This window comes from Channa argus, chromosome 23 (assembly GCF_033026475.1).
Source record: "Channa argus isolate prfri chromosome 23, Channa argus male v1.0, whole genome shotgun sequence".
NCBI lineage: Eukaryota > Metazoa > Chordata > Actinopteri > Anabantiformes > Channidae > Channa > Channa argus.
This window is the reverse complement of record NC_090219.1, coordinates 2073998-2092528: the sequence shown is the minus strand read 5'-3', so window position 1 is coordinate 2092528 and position 18531 is coordinate 2073998. Positions and strand designations below refer to the sequence as shown.

General features: G+C 37.0%; 1 protein-coding gene across 27 annotated transcripts in view; it reads left to right on the top strand.

Moving 5' to 3' along the window:
* Positions 1-18531, top strand: part of dmd (dystrophin) — a 330473-nt gene that overhangs the window by 265862 nt on the left and 46080 nt on the right. For 12 of the 27 annotated variants that reach the window (XR_010912201.1, XR_010912203.1, XR_010912202.1 and 9 more), the window contains 4 exons: positions 5054-5116; positions 8076-8130; positions 11116-11179; positions 15590-15625. Coding sequence is in view for 24 of the 27 variants with exons in the window: in XM_067493113.1 (XP_067349214.1) it covers positions 5054-5116; positions 8076-8130; positions 11116-11179; positions 15590-15625 (218 nt within the window). In the remaining 3 variants the exon portion in view is untranslated. Of the gene's footprint in view, positions 1-5053; positions 5117-8075; positions 8131-11115; positions 11180-15589; positions 15626-18235; positions 18454-18531 lie in introns of those variants that run through there. The other 15 variants (XM_067493119.1, XM_067493111.1, XM_067493109.1 and 12 more) reach the window with 8 other exon arrangements.

Sequence of the window (18531 nt, the reverse complement as noted above, 5' to 3'; positions counted from 1 at the left end):
ATGAAAAAACATAAATAAAATCAGAATTTCTATTCAGGATTTGTGCATTTATGTAGAAAATCCTGACAGCTGCCACAATATGAATACTAAAGTGACAACAAATGTTTATTCTTTTTTTTTTTCAACAACATAAATGGAAATGGTGATGTGGTCAGTGAATAATTTGTACTTGTATTTGGTAACAATGGGCCTTGTAAACAATGGGCCTTATAGAAGCCGAATGTGCAAATAAGACAACATAAAACTAGTGTTGCACTAAAGTTTTATCCAAATTCTGATGGCTTTCATTTAAAATTGTACACGTCTGGACTTCCTTACTGCAAAGGCATCTATGGTATCAACATGGTACCTGAAATCTCAAGAAAACTGCACCTGAGGGCCTTTTTCTGTCTTTTCATGATGGCATTATCAATATGAAAAATATAATATAAGAGAACTTTATTGATCCCACAGCAGGGATATTCACTAATTAAAGCAGCTCACAGGAATGGTATAAAATGCATGAGAATTTACAGTATTCCACCATGATCAGAAATATTCAGCTAAGGTGTTGAGTTGTACAGTCTTACAGCGGGGGGAATGAAAGACCTGCGTTAACACTCCTTCCTACACTGAGAGTGTATTAGTCTGCCGCTGAAGGACCTGCACAGAGTCTCCACTGTCTGATTCAGCGGGTGAGAGGTATTGTCCATCCATCCACAGGTATAATCAGCTTAGCAAACATCCTCCTTTCACCCACCTTCTCCACACAGTCCATTGGGCAACCCAGGACAGAGCTGGCCCTCCTTACCAATCTATTCAGTCTCTTCATGTCCTGGTCAATGCTGCCCGAACCATGTAGGGCTGCAAATTATGACTTTTATCTAATTATGTATTTATTTTTGAGGGCTTGCAGCAGTGTCCTCTCCAGCAGGTGGCGCCCTAGGCTACCACCTATATGGCCTAAAACAGGAGCTGGCACTGACCAAAATATTCAGAAAGAATATTGAGAAAGTATCTCATTATTTTGACTTAGTAACTCATTATAACTCATAATTTTGAGATACAGGATCATGATTTGTTTTCCCCCAGTGGTGGAAACAGGATTCCATACTTCTGCATGATGTTGCACCTGTAACAGAGTACTTTTACATTGTGGTATAACTACTTTTTCTTTAGTAAAGGTCTCAGTACTTCTTCCACCAACTGATTGTAGCTTTACAAAAAGTCCCCTGAATCCAATAAAGAGCTGCTAATGTTACCTTCATCATTTAGTAGCATCCACAACCAGGTTTTAACACAGTAGGGTAATATTACTTAGTCCACATATGCCAGTTGTGAACATAGCCTGTAACCACACAAACTAATGCAGTAAGTTATTGATGTACTCTGCTCGCTACTTTGTCCAGTACTTGCTTATCTTTGCAGCTTCTGTTTAAGCAGAAAAGCACAGTTTAATCCATTCCTGCTCTTGTGTTTTTAGAACCTTAAATAAAAGTATCACATTTTAGAGGTAGCACTGGCTGTGCCTGTGTCAATCTCAGTAAGCCCACTAACTAGAAGTTAGACAGTGATTGTTACTTGGGTTGACAGAAGGAGCCAATCAGCTGCCAGAGACACCAACTAATGCCAAAGAGTAATTTTAAATGATATGCACTTATACAGCACTACCTAACCTACTTCTACCTGTTGGTACTCAAAGTTCTTTACACTGCTTCTCATTCACCCATTCGCACTCACAATCACCCAGACACTCACTGCTATGCAGCTGGCCAACACTCACCAGGATCAACTAAGTTGGGGTTTGGTGTCTCAAGGACACTCAAGGGATCGAACCAACAACTTTGAGATTGGTCGATGACCGCTCTACCTCCTGCACCACAGTCTGCTTTGTCCTGGGTGGACACAGCAGTGACACTGACAGACAGATTCTCACACATGCTCACACACTTGCACACATGCTTACACACACACACACACACACACACACAAAAAAAAAAACAAAAAACAAGAGCGTATCTTTTAAGATGATATATTATGGAATTTCTATAATTTCGCCCAAAGGATGTCTGAGCAGACTTAAGCATAAACAGGTTTTCAGAGCAGTAGGACACATTTATCAGGCTGCTACTACTACCATGGCAATTTGTTCTATTTAAAAGTACTTTCACAAGTCAGCCACTGTATTTGTAGGTATAAATAGTAAGGAAATAATAGGGATTCATCTGAAACAGAATGAAAAACCAGATTGGAGTAGGAAGGAAAATTTGCTTCTTATAAAAATCATCTAAGGTAACTGCACTAAAGACAAAGCCCCTTAAGGCAAATTTGTGATTTGGGTGAATATAATTAAAGTGATGAGACAAGACACACTGTCAGAACGTGTGTTCTCACTTCTGTATTGCAGTCATCAGCAATCTACTTCAAGTTACCCTAATGACCTGGCCACAATAGTATTTAAAATGTCAACATTGTACACCATACTATCAATTTATTCTAGCTGAATCACCAATATAATGTGACTACCAGGAGGTATGCTAGTAGGCTGTGGGTCTGTTCACAAATCTCTTACACATTACGAAGTATATCTGCAGCCGCAAGACTGGTGAAACCTGTAATGGCAGTGAGGGCTGTTTACCATCACAGCTGCAAATTTTGAAACCGGATTATAATTAATAGTGTTCTTTCAGTGCATGGTCTGTGCTTGACTATGCTCACATTTAGTATAGGATACTTTGTTTTCAATTGCAGATATAGTACTCTCTCAGTGTATCTGATTGTCATACTGACACTGCCTGAATGTAATAAACTTTTAGTATTGGACCAACAACTTTTGGTATTGAACCAATCATCTGTGAGATTGGTTGACGACCGCTCTACCTCTTGCACTACAGTCCGCTTTATTCTGGGTGGAGATGGACACAGCAGTGACACCGTCAGTCAGACTCTCACACATACAAAAACAAGAACGTATCTTTTAAGTTGATATATTATGGAATTTCTATAATTTGCTGCAAAGGATGCCTGAGCCAACTCAGGGACAAACAGGTTTTCGGGGCAGTAATTGACACACAATTAAAAATGTTTGCCTGATCGAAAACCAAAAAAAGACAAGTAGAGTTAAGTCAAGTTGAGCCACTAACATGCAATAGAAAAACATTATAAATCGCACTAACATGTTCCACGAAGGCTAGCATTTCAGTGGTGTAACAGCAGTTAACCAACTACCCTCATCAGCAATTGATACCTTTTAATTTTCATGTGCCACTTTCTTAAATTAGAGCATTTTAAGTCTGAATAAAAACCAGGTAAAGTGAATAACATTGACTTTCCTCATTGCAGTGGCACCTGCTTAAGGATCAATAACTTTCGCTTTGTCTCTTCAGGGGTTGCCAAGGTGGAACTAATTTAAGTTATTTTTTACAACGGATGCCCTTCCTGCCGCAACCCTCCCATTTTATGTCGGCTGGGGACCAGCACCAAGGTAGCCCTTGGTGGCTGGGATTTAAACCTGCAGCCTTCTGTATCCCAAACCAATGCTCTACCCATTGAGCCACCAGGCCCCTCTTGCAGTAGCACCTGCCAAGGATTGGGATATATTAGGCAGCAGGTAAAAATTCAGTTCTTCGAGTTCGTGTGTTGGAAGCAGGAAAAGGGACATGTAATGATCTTAGAAACTTTGACAAGAGCTAAGTCAAATGGCTAGGTGACTGGGTCAGAGCTTCTTTAAAATGCCAGCTCCTGTGGGGTGTTCCCGTTTCCTGGATGCAGTGGTCAATATTGAAAGTGGGCCGTGAAAGAACAACCATTGTACCAGCAACAGAGTTATTGATGCATGTGGATAGGAAGGGTAGACCGACTGGTTCAATCATTGACAACACTTACTGTAGCATGAATTCCTAAAAAACTTCATGCTGGATATAATGAAAAGGTGTAAGATTACACAGTTTATCTGAGTTCGCTGCGTATGCATCCTCATAGCTGCAGGCTGCTGCAGACTGCATCATTTACCAAGGTAAAGATGGCACGAGGATGCACCATGGGAAGAAGGCAGGTCAGTGGAGGCAGAGTGATGCTCTGGCCAATGCTCTGCTTGGAAACTTAGGGTCCTGGCATTTATGTGAATGTTACCTTGACATGTGCCACCGACATAAACAATTGTTGCTGACCAAGCACAACCTGATGGCAATGGACTCAGGAAAATATTAGAGGAATGATTTAAGAACCATGACATAGAGTTTAAGTTTTTGCCTTGGACTCCAGATCTCAATCTCAATTGAATGGAGCATCTGTGGCATGTGCTAGAAAAGGAGTCAGATCCATGGAGGCCCCACCTCACAACTTACACAACTGAAATAAAATGTTGCTGAGGTCTTGGTTCAAGACGACACCTTTACAGTTCTTGTGAAGCCTATGTCCTGACAGGTCAGAGCTGTTTTTGTGGAACAGTGGGGACCTACACAATATTAATACGGTTTAAATGTTCTGGTTAATTGTTGTATATAGGCATTTGTCAGAGATTGTGTTAGAGCATCTCATCTCTCAAAGGTTTTTTCTTCCTTAACTTTTCTTCCAAAGGTTTATTCTGTCTCTTTTCACTTGTGTGCATAAGTTGAAATGAAATGGTCATATCTAAAAACACGATTTAGAGATTTAGAATGTCATTTGGACAGAAAAGATCATTTTCCTGCCAGTTTTTGAAAAGTCAGTTTGCATTGCAGGTGGTTTATTGGGAACGACACATTCGAAATTTTGGCACTTGTAAATAGGGTGGGTGGTAGAATGCTGTGTGTGTGTGTGTGTGTGTGTGTGTGTGTGTGTGTGTGCAAACACATGACTGTTAATATGAGTGTGTCCAATATGTGCTTTCTTTTCTGCTTTAGTTATTGTTGTTTGAATTTAAATGAGTGCTTGTACATTTGTTTGTATGTGTACTCGTGTGTGTTGTTCCTCCACATTCAGGTCACTAAAAGGTTAAAGCTGATTGGTCTGCACAGAGACAGAGCACTCAGAGTAATTGCGATAAATTCCTACTGAACAATCCAACTCCTCTTGTTTGTACAATTCTAATTAGGTTACCGTGGATATGGGGAAAAACAACTCAGGCAGGAATGGATTGGGTGAGATTGACTCAAAGGTAATTTCATCATTTGGTTTCATGTCACATCATAGCCAACACAAAAACACTGGTCATCACCGTCATATTTTCATTTTCATCTGTTCTCCATCTCATGGTGTGAATTACACAATATACACACATACATATCCATAAAGTCCCCTGACACTGTGTCATCAGTTACTTTTTCATATGGTTTGTGGATGCTATGTGGTTAATCAGCCAATGTATCCACTCAGTTTGTTAGATTTAAGACTTCTATCAAAGAAGGTTTAAATTGCTATAAACTTGCAATGATTCAACAGTTTTTTACTTCCTGGAACCAAACAAGCTGCATTAAGTAAACCAAGTATCCTCCAAAGCCTGACATGCCAGGGTGAGCTGTATGTATTGCCTGGAAACATGAGATCATTGAGCATTATGTCAGTAACCATTAGTGATTATAGATACAGAGTTGCTCCTCTGGGGATGTTCAGCTTGCAGGTAGGCTGGCAAGTTTTGGGCCAGTCTGAAAACAAGCCTGCAAACATCAACTAGTTCTGGCTATGTGAATAATATATCAGAAAGGCTTAATGAACACTACAGAAGTTTCCTCAACTTGCAGTAAAGTAGTCATCCTTTGCTAAACTGAGCATTTTCTTAGTTGATAAAGAAACTGTGATAAATGATATGTTTGTCTAAAAAAATAAACATTCTGTGGACTCTAAAGTGGAGTCAGGTGCATCTTACTTGCTCAAAGTTTTCTAGAAATGACTTTCGAATTTGACTGGAGTCCGCCTGAGGGAAACTGAATTGATTGGACATAGTTTAGAAATATAATTGTTTGTATATCCCGCAATTCAGACTGCAAACCATGCCACAAAGTCCAGTGAACTCTCTTTAGACCTCCACACTAACATTTTGTAGTGAGTAACAGCTCAGGACAAGGGGGTTTAACCATTTCAACACTATTTTGAGAGTTCCTTGTAGTACAGTGTCCCAACAATTGTGAAATGAAAGATGCTTCAGCAGGAGTCAGTCACCTGGTTAAACTGAATAATCACACAAAAAGGACCTTTCTCAGGGCGGTTTACAAAAACACAACCGAGCTCCTGAAGTTATCTGCAGAGATGAAAGAAGCTGCCTGAAGTTTCAAGACTTTAGTCTGTTTATATTTTGGTGGTTCACGTCAATATGCCCATCAATTCATGAGAGTTTTTGTAATTGTAAGCCACTTAAACTGCTACAGGTTATGGAAAGGGTGGTTAATATACAGTATACTGTATTTTATGGATTGGAATAGGCTGTGTCATTCTATTGTTAAGTCAGGTTTGTCCTGGCTAAAGATGAGAATCTGTGAGTTACGAGTTTATGTACCCCTTCTGCCTGTGTGTACCTACAGAGCTGTACTGATTGGGCACAATTATCTTAACTCCATCTAAATAGATGGCTCATTCAGTGCTGAAGGAGACGCACAGGAGACTGTATCCTCTCTAATTCACCTACTACAAATTCAATTATCTCTTCCATGCTTGTCTTTGTCACCTCCCGTCACCTTCCTATTTCTCCTATATATACCATATGCGACACACACACACAAAAACCCTCCTCAGTATAATCCTAGCCTCACATTTTAAAGCAGTGCATTACTTTGAGGAAGAAGGTGGGTATTAAGATATAATGTTGCTTTAAAATGATCTTGCTGGGAAATGTTCTGCTGTTTGTCTGACATTAAAATGAAATAATATTGATATTTAAAATGGCACTAAGTAATAGTCATTAGGATATATGGTAGTTTGTATCATAAGATGAAAAAAATAATCCTTCAATAATACCAGCTAAAACACTAAAACATTTAGTCAAAACTGAACACACAGTATGTAATTTTTTAAAATATTTTTTTACATACCAAATTAATATTAGTTTGTGTTTACTTAACATGTAGGGGAAATTAATTTGCATTTACTAAAGTGCCATTTTGTTTACTTATTAGGTTAAATAACATTTGTAATATTCTATCAACAATATTAGCACATAATGGTAGTTAAACTGAAAGTGTTTATACAAGTAAAACAAAGAAGAAAAAATGTGACCGAACAAAAGCTCACACTTGGCTAGCCAGATCTGCTGCTGTATACAGTTAATAATAATAATAATAATAATAATAATAATAATAATAATAATAATAATAATAATAATAATAATAATAATAATAATAATAATTTGGTCAAATAATAATAATAATAATAATAATCTTAAAATAAATGTTCATAGGCATGCCATTGTCTCAGGGATAGAAACATCACAATTATGACAAACATATTATTATGAAGCTGTCCAATTTTATGGACAGCCTAGTACAGCCCAGTTTTAAATCTTTCTGGAACACATAAACTTTTACCTGTTCCCCTAAAATGTAGGCATGATGGGGCTATAGGTTTTTGGCATAAAATGTACAATACAATTCATTGTTTAATCAATTTGATCATTTAAACAATATTTCAAATAAGCTGCACTCCTTTTATTGTATACACTTTTTTAAATGTATTTTTAGTTAGGTAAAGTATTACAACACCCCAATCTTAGTCTTACAGTGTAATAAAGTATTGCTTTGGTGAAAAGATCTTGGAAAATAAAATACAGTTGAACCAAAATAAAAGAACTACATTATGGACTTCAGCTAAATATCAAAGGAAAGTGGCAACCAGTCTTAGCTAAAGCAAACACTTAATTATGTATTGTCATTCATGAATCATATATTGAAATGTACTAAAGTTTATTTATTATATTTATTGTTTATTTTATTCATTTTAAAATAAATGGTAGTAGGACACCTAGGATAAAAAGAGATTTAATCCCCATAATATACAACGTCTAAGGTGTATTGCATTATATAATATATATTTTATATCAAATCCACTTTGGTGGTGGACAGAGGGAAAATGATGTGTCACTGTCCAAATGTACCTGACTCTGAATGTTTTTTATCTTTCCGCATCAGATCTCCATCAGCGAACATCTGAAGCAGCTGACAGATGCTCACAGGGACTTCCACAGTGAGTAAAGGATCTCAAACATACAACGATGCTCATACACTTATCTGACTCTACATTGACAAGTTGTGTGTGAGGAACGTAGAGAAAAAACAAGGCATCCAACTCATGACAGCAATTCACTCAGTGTCACTCAATAGGCTGGCGAGCACTCAATTGTCATCAGTCAGTGACTAAAAAAAACTGGGACTCATGCGACTGTTCATGTGGCTATGACGTTTTCTTGTATTGTGCTTTTGAGGAAAGTTTTTGTTTTAATTTTATCACTGAATTCTAATATGACTCCAGCATTTAACCCTGTTTCTAAGCTCTTATCCTTGTTACAGTTAAATAAGGATGAAAGCATTGGAATTAAAACCTCGTATTGATTTTTGGTTTAATTTATAAAATCTTTGTTGAATCTACTCACTGGTAGTGAAACCATTCAATGTTAAATGATGCATTTGTTTTATATCTAACTGAGTAACTTTAATCTGCCACATAAAGACTGTTAAACTTAAAGTGTAAAAGTGATTGTTGTAAAGAGTTTGGAGATACTGCCTTATTCTTTGGCCTTTCCAAAACTATTACACTAGGCCTGTCACTAGAACGCTTCTTTGTCAAACAAATCAGACAGTCCTTTACTGTTTTCCTAGTAAAAAATGAAAAATTAAACAAAATCTAATGACTAATCTAATTTCCAGGTATTTTTTTCAATGATCACCCAAACAGGGTCATGTTTATGGTGGGTCTATAAATGATGTTATTGGGGGGCTTAAAATGGTCACACGCTCCAAGAGAGGGTACATTTGGGGAAATTATTGAAAAGGCATTATTCTAGCATTTAAAGGCCTAATTTTAGTAGGTAATGAATTTCATATTCTTAAAATATATGGAAGTGTTATTTCACTGTAAGACATGCCAAATATGCACATTTATGCATTCAACCCATATAAATAATTAACTTTTGTAACTCCGGGCAGTAATAAACCTTTAGGTGGAGGTGACAACCATTCCATACAAAGATTATCTACATGGTGGCATCTGCTGTACAATTGTACTGTGACAAATAATATCAATACAGATTTAAATAAATAATAAAATATTAAAGAATATAATTATTTTATTAGTATTTTTAATGATAATTCTTATAGTAACAAATTTTGTAAGACTTGCCATATGCTAAAGGTTGCCACTTGTCAGGCAGGGGGAACCAGCAGGCAAAAGTACATACTCTTTACTCAATTAGAAGTACAGACACTTGTGGAAAAATAGACTGGTGAAAGTACAAGATCTGATTCAACTTGTGAAAGTGAAAAAGTACAGCCTCTAAAATGTAAGGAACGTATAAAAGAAAAAAGTACATACAAGTTGTTTTTGGGCGAAGCTGAATGAATCAAATGTCATATTAACATAAATGGAGGATTATTACACCTAAATCCAACATTTAAATAATATTTAAATTAATATACTGAAATTAATGAGCATCAACTTTGCTCCATTGTGCAAAACAGTTTTCAATGTCACAACCCTCAATGAACCAGGAAACGATCTAATGTAGCATATCTCCATGAACTTTTAGGAGCTTTCATTATCAGTTTAAAAAGATTATTGTGTTAATACCAATTTTTGGACAGAATAAGGGCTCAAAATTAAGCTTTTTCAACCACTTGTCATATAGACAAGTAGCTGACATATTATTACTTGCCCAACAGCCAATCTTACTTTCTTACTTACTAAAAAATGTAGGCCTATGACTAATGGTTTAATTTTTCCATCTTAAACTATTGATATGACATCAATGACAGTAAGGAACCTTTGAATGCCGTATAATGAGATACAGGAGAGGCAGGAGTGTCATTACACTATTTTATTACATCTGAATTAACAGGAGCCTATACTGTGACATTGGAAATTTAAAGAGATTTATCACCAAGAAGAAAATGCATTGTATACAACTCTAATTTATTTGGAGATTTATAGGATAGAGATAATGAATAAATGATATAACGAAATAACAAAAGAGAGATACCAACTCACTGACTCCATTTAACGTTACAGATGTTTGCATTTACATTTAGATTTACATTTAGTCATTTAGCAGACGCTTTTATCCAAAGCGAGTTACAAGTGTGGTACAAGGCAAGCAAGAATCTAAGTAGTAGTCAAAGACGTTTGACTTCTTAAAGATGTCCACATGGAGCAACTCATCAAACTGCTGACTGCTTTTTCTCAGCACTTCTCATTAGTTTAATTACAGCTCATCTGAAAGATAATTGAAAGTCCACAAATAACAAAAGATCACAACATCATTCTTGTGCTAATGACAGTGATTAAAATTGAAGAACCACAGGGGGCTTGTTAGAAAAAAGCTAAGAAAAAGAAATGAGGTTTACCACAATCGCACCCAAATGAAGTGATGCCTGCAAGAAGGTGGGACAAACTGTAGCAGCTATAATAGATGTAGGATAGATAAACCAAAAGTTGTAATTAAGATAGCAATGATAATAATGAGAGAAAAGTGAGAAGGTACATGTTTTCATGTCTTACTACTATGTTAATATACACCACATGCACTCAATTAAAATATTTGTCCCGTGATGCTTAGCTCTGTTTTAATCTGCAGCTAATTTCACCAGTGGGACACACAATATCGCTTATACAGCTTATCAAAGAATACTGATTGCTCAGAATTTCCAACTGTGCAAACAATACTCAAAAATGTACAGTTTGCTTTAATGGTTGGTTTGACACCACTTATGGGCATACAATATAAGATAATTAGCACTATTTCTTGTTTTTCTGCAGTTTTTCATTGGCATCTATGTTAACTTTGAAGAAAATATTTCATTAGTTTTGTTTTTTAATAACTGCTACATACACATTTCCTAGATAGGTGGATTTTCATTAGACCTACAGGATGTTGATCCTGCAGTAAAAGCTGTGTGTGAAAAATTTAATAGCCTGCAGAAATACTGAAAAGTTGTGACTCCTGTTTCTCTGTCTCAGCAGGATCTTTAGACAGCCCCTTCGAGCAGGGCATCTCACCAAACAATGTGCCGTACTACATCAAGTAAGTGAGTCGTGGCCCTGCAGGTCTATTTTCCTTCATATTTATATAATAAAAATAAGTTATATATTAAAACAAGTTATGACCTGACATATAGTAAGGACTAGTTCTAGTAGGCTTAGCACTAGTTATTGATCGGATTTAATGCAATAAATGTTGTGGAAGGGAATTTGTACAAATCTCATTTGCAGAAAAGTTAAGACATGTCAAAATAAAAAACAATTAAGAAATTGAAATGATAAAACTGAGAAATCTGATATAAAACAAACCCGTGGGACATTTCACAACTAATTAGGTTAACTACAAAAAGACCCATGACTTCATATAAATCCATCATCCCAGAAAATCTGAGTCTTACAGAAGTAAAGCAAGCAAGATTCATCACTCAGTAAGAAATGTATTTTCAATAGCTTGAGAGTAATGTGTCTTTCTTTTCAAAAATTGCAAAAGAAAACTGTATTAAAATGTATTAATCTGTGGTTTATGTACGTAAGGGACAAAGCCAAAATCCAATTTTTAATTGTTGTGATCATCAGGCCCTGAGGCAGCACTGCACACTGCAACCCACATAGCAGGCTGAGCACATACTTCAAAAGATAGCGCCCCTGTGATGTAGTTTATAATTCTTTCTATCATTCAAATCATTGTATGTGGAAGAACATGTCCTCCATGGTAAAGATGAGAAGGACCATCTGACTTGTTATCAATGCACTGTTCAAAAGCATCTGTGATGGTGTGGAGGGATATTGATGCATACAGCATGAGTAACTTGTACTTCTGTGAAGGCTCAATTAATGCTGAATGATTTAGTCAGGTTTGGAAGTAATATATGCTGCTATCCAGGCAACATCTTATTCAGGACCAAAATGTTAAGCAGATGGAATTTCATAGGAAGCAAAATTTTGAAAAAAATAGTTGCTGTCCAACCTTATAGAGTTGGTGTGGTTTTTATTAGGAAGAGGTGGCTACCACTGGCATCCTGACATATGTTGCTGGCTTCAAATTCAGAATAAAATAAAGCAAATATTATATTAAACATTTACATTTCTGTCTTTGTACTATTCACATTCAAAAATAGGTTTCAAATAATGTGTTAATAATTGTATTATTTTTATTTACGTTCTTCCCATTTTCTGGAAATTGAGTTTGTAAATTGCATGCACTAACCTTTTAACAAAGAAGGTGGAGCGTGCTTTGCATAGCCACTAAGTGAGATGTCATAGGATAACCTAAGCTAACAGCGTCTTACAAAGCTTTTTAAACCTGAAGCTCAGTAATGCAACAGCAGTCAGCTTCTAATATCATAGTCATGGTGCACTAACTTCACCACCAACAGTCAGGATTCTTCTACTAACCTTAAGAATTGTGATGCTTAACTCTATCAGAGGCTGTATTTTCAGATAAGGTCTGTACTACCAGGCTGCCAGGCTTCGATACACAACATCAGAAAATACGTTTTGTGGATCTTAATAAAAAACCTAATATTCCCAGTGTACTTGCTGGGAACCATGTCTTCTCTTTGTGTACCATTTTATTAAGCAAATGGTATAAACAGAAATTAAAGCTGTTTATTAAATGTCTTTCCAACAACTAAAATTTCTCTTGAGGTGATATCCCATTGGCGTTAATGTCCCATACAACCTTTGTTTCTGCCGGGTCATCTGAATGAAGCAAGATGCAGCCTAATGTTGTTTCCTGACTTTTAATAACTTAGGATGGATTGTTACAGTGTTCCAAATGTTTAGTCATAAAGTGTTGCCTAGCGTGGTCCAACATATTTAATACTCTAAAAAATGTTTTCATATGTTAACATACATTGATCAATCCCTGCATCTGTCCATTAATACATTCTACCCTGGATGATATCAAAAAAGAGTTTTTAATACTTTGATAGTTTTTTTTTTTTTTATTAAGGGTGCATTCCATTTATTTGGAAGCTAAAAGTTGTACAAACCCATGTTCACATTGCAAAACGTCAGCCAGGTTAACCATAAAAACATAATTTCTATCCAGAATAGCCACTGTTGGCACACCAGTTTATAGTAATGCATTACTTTATCTTATTCATATGAACGCTGTAGTGTCCCTAAATAGAAGTGGGGCAGTACTATATCTATGTCTGTTTTATTCAGACACAAATGCGATGGAGGCACTCTGTCAGTGAATGGAAAAGTCCTCTTGGATTTTGAGATCTTTATTGGTGGGGTTCGTCAAAAATGCAACTTCAGGGGGTGTTGCACTTGGATTTCGGACTGGGAACTTGTAAAGATGAAGTCCCTGCAACCTGAATTTGAGACCATATGAGTTAGAGTAAAGTATCACATTATGAAAAGAAAAAACTCCCACACAGTGTCTTGTTTGGACTGCAATGTTTATTAATTCACAAAATTCTGCTCTCCCAGTCCCTCATCAGGTGCATGAAAAAGACATCAAATCATTCCACCTATATACTCCAGTAAAGCCCACAATGATCCAATCACACAAACACATTAAACAAATGTGAGCACCTTGACCAAACATTCCCATCTTTATGTTTCAGTGGTAAGCAATGGGATATCTCAGTTTGTTGAAAAATATCACATCAGTAGGTTAAAACCATATTCTAAATAAATAGTCAAACATTATATCCATTACATGCATAATCAAAAAAATAAATGAACTCTATAAATGCATTACAATTTTAAAATAGCACAAAACAAATGTCCATAAGCTATATTTGTTACTGAAACATTGTAAATGATTAAATATTGCAGTCCAAGCAAGACGGTGACTGGGAACTTAAAATTCTTACTTCCCAGTTCAAAAGGAATGTACCATTAAACCTAAAACCAAAGAGAGTGAATCTCAACAGGTCAGTTTAAAATTTAACCGCTCGTTGGTCCAAGCAAGAATAAAACATTAGTGGTGGTTTGACCGTGCTGGTCAGTAGTATTTTATCATTTAGTTTATAAAAAGATAAACTTGTTCCTTTCTCTGTGGTTGTAGCTGAGTAACAGTGGTGAACTTTTTAAAAGAAACACTGGTCCTTTTGGGTATTTTTTAATGGTATAAGTTTCAGGTTGATATTTGAAATATCACTGGCTTGGAACAATGTGGGAAGTTGGAGTTTAGCATAATTGTGCAACTCAGTGGAAACTATGATGTGAGTTTAGTTAAGTCTTTATAGTCTTTATTACCCTTTTCCCTACTGCTGAAGATATCATGGTCAATGTATATATTAATCTGCCACATTACCTAGATGTTTTGTAAGACAGGGGTTATGTATATTTCAGAATTTGCTTGTCAAGCAGTTGAGTCCCAGGTCACACTGCAGTGCTCTGGTAAATGCTGAGAGACTATTTACTACAGTTCAGCAGACAGCAGAAGTTTTGCAGGTGGGAGGTGTTAAGTTGCAATCACAGTCTTACAACTTCTGCCTCAGCTCTTCAGGGTGCACAAACAGGCGTCTGTTGCTAAGTTGGTCCAGCAAAGAAATTTCAAAGATTTGAGATAATTAAGTAGTTATTGGATGTTTGGAGCCACATTGAATGATTTGCCTACAATTATACTGCACGACAGGATACATTTTATGGATATTTATGCTTTTTGCTTTTTGAATAAAGACGTTAGCAATAAAATGCACCTTGTGTCAATTCTATACACTTCCATTGCATCTCGATGTGGTTGTTACAACCATTCATTAGTCTTAGCAAATTAGCATTTTTTCGTCAGGTATTATTGTGTACCTTACATTAAGAGACAACCTATTAGCATTACTTCTAAACTTTGTTACACAAGCATTTAAAATGGTACATTTTACAGTTTTGCTTAACAGTTATGACACATTCATGCTTCCTGCAAAAAGATGCAAAATCCTGCGTGCCCTGCAATTATTACATCACAGCTGGCATGAGGGCCCCCGACCATTTGATCTTAAAGTTTATTCCTTTCACCTCTAACATACAACAGAATGTGATTTAGTTTTTACCTGATAAAACCATCATGTTGCTACTTAAAGTCTTGACTTTAAGTATAAGACATGGATTTTAAGTCTTTTTAAATCTTTGCACCTTTTAAAACTTCAAATCTGATAGAAAAAAAAATCATGAGGATGTGACCTTCTCAATGAGTCAACCATGTAGCTCACATTCCTAATTCATTGGTCAGAATAACTCCACATTATGAATGGCCAGCCTAAAAGGCCAGTTGGCTAGTTCACAGAAGGCTTGGTAATCAATAACTAGCAGCTTGGTGTTTGAATTAACTTTGAATGACTGAGTGGGAGATTCCATGTAACTAACACTACACACTGTAATGGATAGTACAAGTTTGAAATTAATAAGCTTTTTGGCATGTAATTAATTCAAAACACATTTGAGTGAGAGTAAGGACGGAGGAGAAAGAGAAGTGACAGATTCTCCTTTCACCATGCAGAGAAAAAGCTGGACCTGACCAGATGACCGAGACACTGTGAGTGCCAGCTAACCAGACACACACACACACACACACACCGACACACACACACAAACAAGCACACTCTCTTTTTCACAAAGAGACGTTTAATTTAATTTTGTTACTTTTAGAAGATTTTCTGGACAGTACTTGTAACTTCAGTGGAGTACTCTTACATTGCTGTACTGCTGCTTTTAATTAAAGGAACACTACACTAATTTTGCCTGTGAGGGCTTTTGGAAATCAAGCTAAAAGTAACTGCTGTTCAGATATGTTAGCTCCATTATATGTTTAGTTTCAGTCACTAATGTATGTAAAACACCAAAAAACCCACCACAGTGGTGAAGATACTTAACATGGTGGTGCAAAAACTCCACTGCCAACTAGCAGTTCTGGGGGGCAATTGCAGCTTATCTCAAGTAGAAATGCTTACAACCATGTAGCCTCCTTGTGTAGCCTACAGTGTAGCCTCTGCACAGATTCAACACAAGAACATAAATCACATTTTAAAATGCATGCTGATCTAAAATTGATGCGTGCACATGCAGTCATAGTGATCATCAGTAATCATCAGTCATCTTTCAGTAGTTAATATTAGCGTGAAGCCTCTATGTAAAAGGATTATTAAAAAACTTACATGATGCGTGATGCGTAGAGGCATGATTGACAGTGGAAAGATTTCAACCTATAATATGTGCCTTCTCTGATTGGTTAGAGGACCACGTGTCTCAAAATCTTCAATAAGTCTGGGTCACAGAAGGCTTTGACAGTACCCCTCCACATGAACATGACAAATCATAGAAAACAGTTGCATGCTGTAGCTTGGTCATCACTTCACATGAAGTGCTACTTAGCCCAAGAAAAACCAAGAACCTTCTCCAAATTATTATGTGCTTAAATGGAACTTTGGGATTCTCAGCATAAAAACAGACCAAAAGATGCAAAAAATTGTGGGTTGTTCACAATCTTTTGGCAACATAACCCCACATTCAAATGTTGCAGGCTTCGCAGACTATGCAGCCAGTGTGCAAAGACACAATACACCCGCTCAGGCTATAGTTTACACACACTTAACACTCCCACAGTATTTGTTGCACGTAGGCACACTCATACACATTCAGGGCACAGTGCAACAACATATGGCCAGCCAACTGCTTCTCGTGCACAATCACTTGTCTGCTTCGGGAGAAGACTTCCTCAAACTTGCAACATCCACCCTGTCTTCCCCACACACTCAATGCTGTGAAGAAGTGTGTTCTCTCCCACAGATGGAGAATTCATTTCAAATCTAAAACATGCTAAATAATCCTTTTCCTTTATCTGAAACTCTGATACACAAACTCTTGCACACACTCAGGTATAAAGACACATTGTGATGATGGGAAGAAATATCAGTTAGGACTTGTCTATAAATTAGACCCTGAGTGCTCCTGCTCTTTCTACCATGTCTTCCTGTCTCTTGTCTGAGGCTTGTAAAACCAAAATGTGCTTTTTCTCTTCCTCCCTCACCCCATCCATTGCCTTTTTTTTTATCTTTATCCTTTTTCCTATCTTTGCTTGCTTACTTTCATTCTTTCTACTATGGCCTTGGAAATTTGTGTGCCTTGAAAAGCAAAGAGCCTGCCTCTCTCTCTCTCTCTTCCTCTCTCTCTCTCTCTCTCTCGTCAGGGAGGTGAAAAACCTCCTTGGATGGTGTCGAAGCTCCTTTGCTTTCAGAAACAGCGGGATAGGGGGAAGGGAGACAGGCAGGGAGCTTCAGCTCCGCCTCCTCTAAGCAGGGCTGCGTTAAGCTAGCGATGAAAGCCAGGACTATCTGACTGTGTAAAGGTTTAATTTCACAACAAAGGTATCTTTTTTTTGGATCATAGCTTTGTGTACTGTAGCTTTCAATCCCAACATTCCCTGTTTGCTTATTGTTGTTGTTTAGTTGTTACTATAATTTAGTAGATAGTCATAATGAACCACATTGTCACACTTATTAAAATCATGTCTTGCACTAAATACAAAATTAATATCAAATTAACTTTGACATGCTGGCAGAAATGATTTAAATGACCTGCCTTGTGGAGGATGTGCCTTTGTATTTGTGTTATTTTGTACATTACACCGTAACACCTTGCTAGGACAATATAACCCTAGTTAGTGCTGGCCACAAATCAGCATACTGTACATCTGGGTTTGCCTAAATAATACCCACAATGTTTCATTACCCAGGAAGTTTTTTATAAATAATTTTGATGACAATATTTATAGAATACTCAGATTCTCCTGACTGAATGAAAAAACTTTCTTTTGCCCAGTTTTAAAAAAAAAAACAGGAAATTAACCAGTTTCACCAGTTTGAACTCTATCTACATGGAGCTTCTTTGATTTGATTTGCAAACTAGTAATGTTTAATTGCAGTCCTTAAAGACTCGCCTTCAGTTGTACTGTGAAATCACTGGCAATGGTTCCACAGAGTCTTTTTTTATTATATGGGTCTCAGTTAAAGGAGAAAATGTAGAATTAGCCGAGCTTTTATAATTACATAAAAAAACCAAAGCGTTCTAACGAAAGCTTTTACTTTGAAGCACTGAGCGGAAATAGTCTTTGTTGAATTCCACGCGAGTGACCCTCATTTCTCGCTGGCCAGCGAGCCTCTGCAACACACGGCCGTTGCTTGCAGAGAGGAACACACACCGACACACACGTAGGCTGCATATTGTAATCTTGGACGCTTCTCTCTGCTGGTTGATGAGCCTTGTTCAGACCGCGGAGGGGGTCGAGATATTGCCTCGGTTTTGACCGGGAATCGGTTCGTTTCGACCGCATTCGGAGGGCTTTGCGATGCGGGAGCAGTTTCGGAAGTGAGTACTGGGCTGGGGACTGTTTGTGGTGCTGGGAAGTAATGGTGATGCTAATTGTGCTGGTCGTAATGCAGTAAA